The sequence below is a fragment of the Melampsora larici-populina genome (genome assembly GCF_000204055.1).
Source record: "Melampsora larici-populina 98AG31 unplaced genomic scaffold MELLAscaffold_168, whole genome shotgun sequence".
Classification (NCBI taxonomy): Eukaryota; Fungi; Basidiomycota; class Pucciniomycetes; order Pucciniales; family Melampsoraceae; genus Melampsora; species Melampsora laricis-populina.
Window position 1 is genome coordinate 3,148 of NW_006768931.1, and position 10,706 is coordinate 13,853.

Genomic DNA, 10,706 nt, shown 5'->3' on the forward strand with positions numbered 1-10,706 from the left:
TCCGTCTGCCCGCCACTTGGCTTCCACATACTCTTGACACAGGCAATCAGTTCATTAGATGTCTGATTTGCTGGCTTGATCTGACGATGGTGCGAAAAAAGTTAGCGCAGCACATAATATTGTTTAAAAAAATCACAAACCCAAAGAAATGTAGCATCTTCCACCTTCTGATTGTTAGGTAAGATCAAACAAGTCACACGCTCCCAAGTTACATTAGGACGAGTGATAGAAAGGAATTCGGGAAGATCATCAGGAGAATTTTCGGGAGCTTTGTTTCGAGTGACTGATTGAAGTTTGAAAAAAAATGTGAGAATTTTCATCTGTCTCTATTGTATGTCAAAGAAAAACAAATACCTTTCACGCGCAAGCCTTTATTTGTGTTCCAAGCAGTATTCACACCAAGAGAACGTTGAAGGTTTTTGCTTGTTGAAAATAAATTGAGAACTGCACTTCCGGCGGAAACCCGTTGACCAAGCTTCTGATCATACCATGTCCCACCTAACAGAATGTGAACAATCATTTGATAGCTGTTGAAGGAATTTGCAATATCACCTCCAGGTGCTAGATGATTTGAGTGAATTGAAGCTTTCCGTAATACAAAGTTGAAGCTTTCAAAAATTTCAGTAGCAACTAGATGACAAGGTCCAAACCACTGAATCGATTTGGGTAAATGAGTGAGCATATGAAGTTTCGGTTTGTTCGTCCAGCGTGCATTAGACCCAACAAGACGGAGAAGGAAGTTGTCAACGGATCTTTGAAGTTCAATGAGATAACGATCCATATTCGAGATTTCGTTCTGAAAAATTAATGAGGCTAAAGAAATAAGCGCGCTCCAAAAGTATCTTTTTTCTCTACTGATTTCTTCAAATAAAATAAAAGGAATAGCTTGCATGATTACTCGATACTCCTTTCCAACAAGACTCTTGTAATACTGGATGAATGCGTTTGGGATGATCGGTGGGATGTTCAGTCCTTTTGTATCAAAAGATGCCCATCGAGCCATGATACAGTCAAACCCGCGCACATGCATACCCGCGCACATGCATAACCAGCCAAAATGCATAAGTTTTGGTTTCCACCCAGCTGGTGCGGGCCAATTTTGTCATTAATTGCATAATTATGTCAAAAACCATAATGCATACTTCTTTTCAAGTCCCCAAAGTCATAATGCATGCCTACAAAGCGCCCCAGGATGTGTTTTTTTTCCATTGAACTCTGATCAAATCCTTTGCAAGTAGGATTTTGGCAACATCAGGCAGCAATGAGCCCTCTATGGGGTCAAACCGACCCCTAGTGGTGTTTTTTTCGGTGTCAAAAAAATATCTTGTCCTTGTACCCGCGCAAAATACAAACGTACTATTGCATAAACTTATACAATTTCAACAAAAACCCGTCATAATGCATATTTCAATGCATTTAGGCCAATATGCATACAAATATGCATTATGGGGGTTTATGCCTATTTGCATAACCCGCAATAATGCATAGCAAAAATTGTCTCCCCAATTTATGCATTAGCGCGGGTTTGACTGTAGTTGAGTGTTGAGGAGTTCCCGGCTTGAGCGGCGAGAGTTCAGTCATTAACTCTTGCCAGGGATACTTTGCTACTCCTAAAAGATAGACATGAAGCGCCTCAACCGGTGTGTCGTGGTGTCCATCAAAACCTATGAAAAAAGATGTCAGCTGTAAAAGGAACATCAAATTAAATGTTTATTGAGCTTACCGGGTAGCCGAAGGAAGGGATTATAAACACGAGAACCAAATTTTGAGTCAAGATCTTGCCACAACTGACGTGATTCTTCAGGTTTCTTTGAATCGAAAACTTGTAGAACTTGATTCATCAACTTTTCATTCACTGTATCACGAGTACCATGTAGACGTCGGGCTTTTGTAATTTCATCTTTTGTATGTAAGCTACTACCTAAGTTCCAAATATATTTTGTTAACTCTTTTGTGTTGTTCCAGTCGCGAAAAGCTAGAGGGTGCTACAAGTTTTGATAAAGAAAATCAGCTATTTTTATCTTTATGTTTTTCAAATTATCAAAAATAAAAATATGGACATACACGTTGAAAATTTTCATCAAGACCGACAAATTGTTGAACATAAGTTGTTGTCATCTTTTCAGATTTGCTATCCACTTGAAGATTGCATATTCGACACGGGGTAAGAGTAATTCCCGGATTGATACAATTGCAGATCTCAGAATGCATTGGAGAATCTCCAAGATAGCATAGTACTACGACCATGACTAAGACCTCTTGATCGATTTTGCAATCGTACGCTGAAAAGCCATCCGTCGCCAGAGAACTACACAGATGAGATTTAAGAAAATCAAAATTTGAACTTGAGATGGATTTGAAAATCATGAGACTTACGTAAGCTCATCAACAATTGGTTCTCCAAGTTCCAGCGCACTTGCAACATTTGATGTAGAAACATAATGAATATTATAATCTTGATTTGATAATTTTGTAGGTAGACCACTCAGAGTGTAATAGAACGACATATGACTGTTATACTTTTTTGATTGATTTCCTGATGTATCATCCGAGTACAAGGTGATGGGAATGTGACGGATTAATCGTCCGTTAGCTTTTGATCTCCACGGATTTTCAATGGGAATTGGAAGCAATGCGGTTGCAGTTGATTCTAAAAAGAGTGAAAACAAATTACATTAGAATACGTCTGATTCCATTAACAGATTATAAATACATACGATACATAGATGATCCACATAGATCTCTAAGCTTTCTCCCATCTGGTAGATATACCATAGAAATTGGACGCCAGAAATCATTTGCATTGACGGTGATAAGATTTTCCGAAGAGAAATCGGGTTCAGCATAAATACAGATATCAAGACCTTGTGTAACTGAGTTGTTGTAGATGTTTGTGGTTAGACACTTTGAAAGAAGATTATCCCCGTCTGTGTAAAAAAAAATTGGAACAAAAAGCTCGAATACAGCGGATGAGAGAAGTTGAACGGGTTCGTAGATATAAAAATGACCGTGTCGAGTTTCAATCATAGGTGTTTGTAAGTCTTTTTTGATCCCCTCTCGCCACTTTTTAGATTGAGAAAGTCTATTTATTGGTTCATTTGTAGAAAGTTCGGGAATTGTAATCAAATGCGGTCTAATGTCTGGATTGGCCAAGTTCTAGAAAAACAAACAAAATCAGTTGTGTGGTTTTGTCTTTATCAAGAATTAATTTATAATTACCAGAGTAATTCCTTCTTTAATTGGTAATGTAAAGCATGGAGTACCTAACACACTCCAAGTATTGGTAACAGTTAAGCCCATTTTTTCTTTAAGACTTTTTTGTAAACTTTGCAGTGTTTTCCAGGTAGGAAGATAAACTGCACAGATAGTTAAGATTTCCCTAATCTTCTCATATAGTAATCGAGAAATTAAACTACGAGTAGAACCTATGATTAACATTGCAACAAGGTACTTTAATAAAAACAAAGAAATATCTCAGTGTTTGAAAATTCAAAACAAAAAAAAAGTATGATGTTTCAAGATACGGAGAAAGAGATGAGGAATTTCAACGCACCTCCTTTTTTTTGAATGGGTACCACTCATCAAATTCAGAGTCATCTTTATTTAAATCATCATCATCATCATTATACAAAATCTCATCTTCCTGCTCTTCCTGCTCAGGCTCGTGAGGAGCTACATCACCATCCTCTTCATCTTCTTCTCCGAGTCCAAGGTTGTAAATTGCATTCCAGATCAAATCTGGTCTTTCTTGTACAACCTCCTCAACATCAATACGAGCATCCGCTGAGGTTTCAAAGAGGGCCGAGTCATCCTGATTCCAAACATTTGTTTCATCCGAGTGAGTCTCAATTCTATAATCCGGTGGATCCTCTTCGTCCCCGGCGTCATCACTTGTCCAATTCATTGCATTGACCGCACCTGATCCTGATCCGGAAGCCAGAGAGGGATTCGGTAAGTTCATCTCGATTTTGTCCACTTCCAGCTTAGCCACATTAGCTTGGTGAGTCTTGCTTTTGGAATGAGCATCGTAAGATGGGAAGGGCTTCCTTCCACAGAGAATACATATGTACGAGGGATGCGATGGTCTGTCCAACACTGAGCGAAAATCTGAGAACAACTGCTCAGCCTTCGAGCTCAACTATTGAGGCCAAATTCACTTACATTCTGCCACAAGCGGTTGCGCTCCCGGTGCAGACATCACAACACGAAGGCGCTATTGTTTAAAAAATGATTGAAAGCTTGAGTTTTTCGATACGGCTCTTGCAGAGGTACGTTTTTTGATATCGATTGCAATTGATATCGATAGTAAGTCCAATCGAGGACATGAGTTTAACTGCAGGTTAAAACCTTTCTCCATAAGGATTTTTACTTGTCAAACTTTCCTGCTGCTCGTCGCTTTCTTTTACAGTCAATTTCCTCGCAAAGTTCCTCTCCTCATTTTTTCTTCCACTGTGTTTTTTACTTAAGGCAAAACTAATCGATCATTCTTCGGTTTGAAGTTTTAAAAAAACCAAGGATCCTTTTCACTGGATCTATCGCGGTTTTATTGAGCCTATTCTCAGGCTCATACGACCCTTGCTTCTGCCATCAATCGATGTTGGCACGAGTGGATGGCCATCGAGTGTGGCCAGTGAACTCAATGGCCATCTTTCGGCCGTATTCTGTACGGTCTTTCGGCCATCTTCTTGAACGTTCAAGGAGATGGCCGAAAGACCGGTTTTTGGCAGTGTTCTTCTCGCCACAGCGCTGGTTGTTCTCTCGCCAGACCGACCAGCTGATCGCTGGCCGAAATCTCAGCTTTCGACCAGAATTCAGCTGGTATAGCCATACCAGCTGAATTCTGGTCGACCGCTGAGATTTCGGCCAGCGCTCGGCCAGAACTCCACACGACCTCTTTCTCGCTGAGATCTCAACCAAAACTTACCCCGTGGTGTACTTCATCAACTATCCGGCGGTGTCACCTTCCCCATACCAGGCAACCGACGGACATCCACAAGCCCTAGCACGACATGTTCACACGCCGTGAACCCGACAATTGCACTGTCTCACCATACCTTTCGCCTACACACGTCAACTCCCCCTCACCACCTCAACGAATACGTCGGCCCACCGCAGACCTTCAATCCTCCTCCAATAACAGCCAACCGTGACGCGTGGTATTTTGATTCAGGCCACACCATCTCAGTCCCGCCGATCTTAGATCCTTGCCTACTCATACGACCATGGCTCTCTGAAGTACGTCATACGCACACGTCGACATCTTACCCCCCCAACACCCATACAAACCTCAATTCAGCCGTCATATGAACGCCACACTGACCCAATCAATCAGCCAAGGAACGGCAACACCCATTCCAACATGGCAATCCAACGTCTCGCCACTTCAATAACAGCCCTCATGCCCTGTCACTTAAAAGTATAAGTAAGACAGGTCTCAGCATTTGATCCATGATCCGCATCCATCTCAGCTTCAACAACTCTCTTCATAACAGCGATTACTTCTCTTCACTTTAGCTTGACTCCTGCACCAGGTCCCGTCTCCTTCCTCATCTACCTCACCAGCACTTCTTACCAGTTCGATCACGTCAAACACTGAAGAAACTGATTCAACCACACACACGCTCCTCCTCATTTCAAGCCTCCTTACGGTATGCTACACTCCCTGGACTGACTGAATTGACATCAATATTCAACGCCTTTTACACTGACACCCAAGCCATCTCACTTCCAATCAAAGTTACCCCGCTCACATCGCGTCTTTTCCACGAGACATTCACGGAACCGTTATTCACCATGTCTAAGTCTACAAGCAAGTCCATGTCCAACGCCCCCGTCAGGAAGTCACATTCCTTCATGGTCTCAAGTGTCTTTGAAGTGTCCGAAACGGTAAGTCTCACCTCTACCTGGTTCGTACAACATCTGACTAATCTTTACGTGTTCCTTAGTTACCGCCAGCCGATAACAGAGCTTATACTTACAGAGGCTCAACTGTGGCCATAACTTGTAGCGGGTGGGAAGGTGACAACGAACAAGAGTATGACGGTGACCTCATCGCGTACAGTAGCGCTACAGAGGCCGTCATGGAGAACCACTGCTACAGTCTTAAGGCGAAAATGTTGCCGAACCCCGAGAACGCTGACTATAAGTTGTACTTTGAAGCGGATCACAAAATCTTAGTTGGTACTTCCGAAACATTCGCTGGCGAACTCCACAACAATACGGCTGCCTCCGGATTCGGTGTCGTCACCTCCCGACAAGAAATACCTGAACCTGATACTGAAGACGTTACTCTTGCTTTCGTCATGAGCCACGTAGACTATAACCCAGAAGTGAGAAACCTCATTTCAATCCACGATGTTTGTGTGCACACAGCATTACAGCCAGACTAATCTCCTTCTGCCGTAGCTTCGAGACTATGTAGAGTTCGAAGTCGAATACCGGATCAGACCAACCATCAAACTCAAGCGCTCGCAGAATATCATCCAAGATGGCAAGGAGACCTTGGTTCATGGCTTCATAGTCGATTGGGATCCGGAAGTCAATCGGTGGATCGTCGAGGTGAGTGTTACATGTGGTCTTCACATTCATCATGCTTACAATCAACTCAAGCGTTTAGGTTACCGCCATAAACGTTGCTAGCGGTCACGAGGTGCTTTCCAAGAAGCGCCAAGACGCTGGAAGCAAGGTGACACCGACAGGAAGAGTGCGGCCCGCAAAGTGAGTCTCACCGTCGATCCCCCATACACTTGTTGCTGACAATCGATTCTAGGCATGTGACGCAATCGAGTCCGACCCCTACGGCGGGTCCCAGCAAGCTTCCCTCAGCCAACAAGAAGGGCAAGAAGCGACAGCCTCCCCCTGAAGAAGAAGGGTACTTCGACGAAAAGGGAAACATCGTGATGTCGCCACCTCCTGCTCCTGAAGGCCAGCCCAGCAAGGCCAAACGTGCTCCTGCTGGTCGCGCAGCGAAGAAATCTAAGCTAGGATAGGACTTCCAAGCTCACATTTCGCTAGGCGTGACCAAGGGGCACCATCCTACTCATTTCATCATTTGTCTCTGCCGCGGTGTATCTGGGCGGCACATGCCACTTCACGCAATCTATGTTCTGTTATGTAAATTTCCTTGACCGGTTATCTTTGCAATTGTCTATACTGGATGCTCTAGCAAACACTCCTCACGCCGCGTTCAGGCAATCATAAAGCTGATAGCACAATGCGTGGTGTCATGCACCGTCTTAAAAATTGATTCATCGCCTCGGTTCCAGCTTGCCTGAGCCCTCCTCAACTTCCATCGCTCCTCACGAGCCACATAGGTGCCTCCATACTTTTACTTCAGCATTGTGTCCAGTCTGTCTGATACAGCAGTCTTCAATGAGCAGCGTTTGCAGTTCCGAAGCATCGGAGTCTGACTCGGAAGAAATCTTGACTGGCTTCGGCTTGGCTTGCTCAGACATATACAAAACATCTGAAGCAAGTTTACTTGCACGCTTCCCCTCCAAAATACCCTACGACGTTGGCCATTGCGATGACGCGTGCTCAACCTGCGGTGCGCTTCACTGGAAATTGGAACGCACTCAAAGGACCATTAATGCCGCAACCGCAAGTTATTCGACTTGCTGCTAGCAAGGCGCAGTAGTACTCCCAAGCGATCATCTCGCCGACGGGTTAACGCCCACCTTCCTCCGGAATCTCTTCACAGGGGCTGATCGTGGTGAGTATGCACATCGTCATCTGAGCAAGCCATGAACTGACGATACGTAAACAGTTTCAAAGAATTTCCGAAAGAACATTAGGACGTTCAACAAAGCGGTTTCCTTCACTTCGACAGCTGCAAAGCAGGACAAGACGGTGGCTGGGAACGGGGGGTCATGGAGTTACAGAATCAAAGGGTCCCTAACGCACTTAATTGGGTCACTACTTCCACTGCCTGGAGACCCTAAGACGTTTGGCCAGATGTTCATCTTTGGTGACCAAGGAGAGGAGGAGCTCGCTTTACAAAAGCCCATGAATTCAGGAATCAACGTTCAAACACTGTCTGCAATCCAAACGTTCCTCTACCACAACAATCCATTCGCGAAATTGTACAAAGCAGCGGAAGCGAGCTTGGTGCCAGGAGTTGTCAAGACAATCAAAATTAAGTCGCTCAATCGCCACGGCAGGGACGCCAACCGGTATAACTACCCATCGTGTTCTCAAGTAGCTGCTATACTTCCAGGTGACGGAGTCGTGGGCGCCAAGGACCGAGACATTATACTGCATCGCCAGTCAGGTGAACTTCAAAGAATCTCGGAATTAAACACGAACTACTTTTCTCTGCGTTACCCGTTATTCTTCATGTACGGATCGCATGGTTGGGATGAACACTATCGGCACATCACCGAGAAACGTAAGATATTTCCACCGTTCACACAAGACAAAGAACGCTGACTTGGTGCATTCAGGTCCAAACGGGAAGGTGACGGCTCTTGAGTGGTTTGCATACACGATTTTTTCCCGTCGAGGTATCTTCTTGGCTGTGCTTCGTGGTGGGAGGTTGTTTCAGGAGTACCTGGTGGACATGTATGTCTGCATCGAAAATGCTAGGCTGAAAATCATCAAGAGGAATCAAACCAAACTACGTGCCGAGCTCTATAACGGTGCCGCGGAAGCCTTAAACAACAAAGACCTGACAATTGGACGTAACATCATACTCCCAGCAACTTTCATAGGTGGCCCGCGACACATGCATCAGCTTTATCAGGACGCAATGGCACTGGTGAAGGCATTCGGCCGTCCGAGCCTGTTCATCACGATGACGGCAAATCCTCACTGGGACGACGTAACTCGCGAACTACTTGATGGACAACAACCTGAAGACCGGTCTGATCTGCTAGCTCGGGTCTACCATATGAAACTCAAGGAACTCCATCGCGATGTAATGAAGCGAGGCCGACTGGGTGTGTGTGTCTCGGACGTACATACCGTAGAGTTTCAGAAGCGAGGTGCGCCCCACACGCATAACATCTTGATCTTGGACAAATCATCAACGCCAAACACGCCAGAGGACGTCGATTTGCTCGTGAGAGCAACCATACCTGATCAGGACAAGGAGCCGTTATTGTATTCATTAGTCACTGAATACATGGTGCACGGACCGTGTAGTTCTGATCGAGCTTGCTGGAATGGCACGAAGTGCAAGTACGGGTTCCCTCAACCATTTCAAGAAGCAACGGCGATGAGTGAAGGGGCATACCCTAAGTACAAACGACCTGACGAAGGTGTTTCCTTTGTGAAGAATGGCGTGCGTTATACGAATCAGGACATTGTTCCATATAATCCCTTTCTCTTATTGAAGTACAGGTGTCACGTGAATGTAGAAATCGCAGTCAGCATGAAGGCAGTGAAGTACCTCTATAAGTACATTGCTAAGGGGCATGACCGACAAGACCTGAGTCTAGAGACAGACAACGAACCCACCGACTACGTTGATGCACGATTCCTTGGGGCCGCAGAGGGTGAGTTTGTATGATACTCACTTCAGGTATCGTAACATACGCTGATGACCGTTGTGGTGATCAATTTATGGGATCAATTAAAAATTCACAATTACCATTTTACCAGTTGATTAGCAAGATTCAGCAGGAAAGAAAATTCGAAATGGAGGTTTTTGATCAATTGAAGCTCTTGTAGGCTTATGTATTGGTCATTAGGTCAACATTACATCATTTTATTTCACATTATATATTAAGATCATTATAGTTTACTTACAAATTTATTACAAAAAGAAAGAAAGAAAAACATAAGAAAAATTCGAAATTATAGGTACAAAGGTTGGAAAATGGTTTTTAGGTTAGTAAAAATAAAGTTATGGGTATTATGAGGTTAGAATATGAAAGAACAACATTATATTATACTATGACAATTTTAATCTTCAAGGTTGATAAGTAGAAACAGAAGTTATTAGGGAAAAGGCACTTTTTCGAAGTTGGTAAACAAGAGGTACACGTGTAGTTTGGTTGTGTAATAGTGGTAGTGATGGAATTTAAGGTTGCCAAGAGGATTTTCCGGGATTTTTAAGGTTATAGATGATGATGTCATATTACATGAGCAAGAAAAAGAGAGTAGTAGCTGTGAAAAGTGAAGAAAATGGGTGAAATTCGTGGAAAATGGAGGTTTTCAGCTAATTACATATGTCAAATGACGTCAGAATAGGTTGGTAGATGGCTCATTCAACGCAGAAGAGTGGATTACATAATGTACAAACTGTAAATCATTAGTAACGGAGGTGTGTGTAAAAGGTTATAAGGGAAATAAGAAATTGGTGTGAATCTCGAATTTACAGTCACAAGTCACATGTAACACTAAAAACCTTAACTTCACAACTCAATATCTTACTCATCACTCATCAGAAGTAGGTCATGTAGGTGTCAGAAATGATCAGTAACACGTGGGCTACAAGATGCACTTTAGTAATCAAAAATTGGAGCACATCTGAAAAAATTCGTAATCTCAAAAATTGGTTTTCAGCTAGTTTACAAGGAAAAAATCACCTGTATTCATCATAAGAATTGCTGTACATCATATTATTGCGTCATTGATCACTTTTAGCTGTGAAAATTACATCATTTATTAGTAACAAAATCATTACATTGCGTCATCATAGGGTTTTTAGGGAATTTTGGGCGGATTTGATTGGTTTTGAGGCTGTTGACCATTGTAAAAGTTCT

At 43.3% G+C, this 10,706-nt stretch overlaps 1 protein-coding gene across 1 annotated transcript; it reads left to right on the plus strand.

Annotated features, from left to right (window-relative positions):
• Positions 1 to 5,793: 5,793 nt before the first annotated feature.
• On the plus strand, positions 5,794 to 6,989 carry MELLADRAFT_85879 (uncharacterized protein; the record flags this gene model as incomplete). The annotated part of the gene is made up of 5 exons (XM_007419360.1): positions 5,794 to 5,886; positions 5,946 to 6,329; positions 6,406 to 6,558; positions 6,617 to 6,717; positions 6,770 to 6,989. 5 exons carry the CDS (start codon positions 5,794 to 5,796, stop codon positions 6,987 to 6,989), a joined length of 951 nt encoding a protein of 316 aa, XP_007419422.1.
• Positions 6,990 to 10,706: the final 3,717 nt, after the last annotated feature.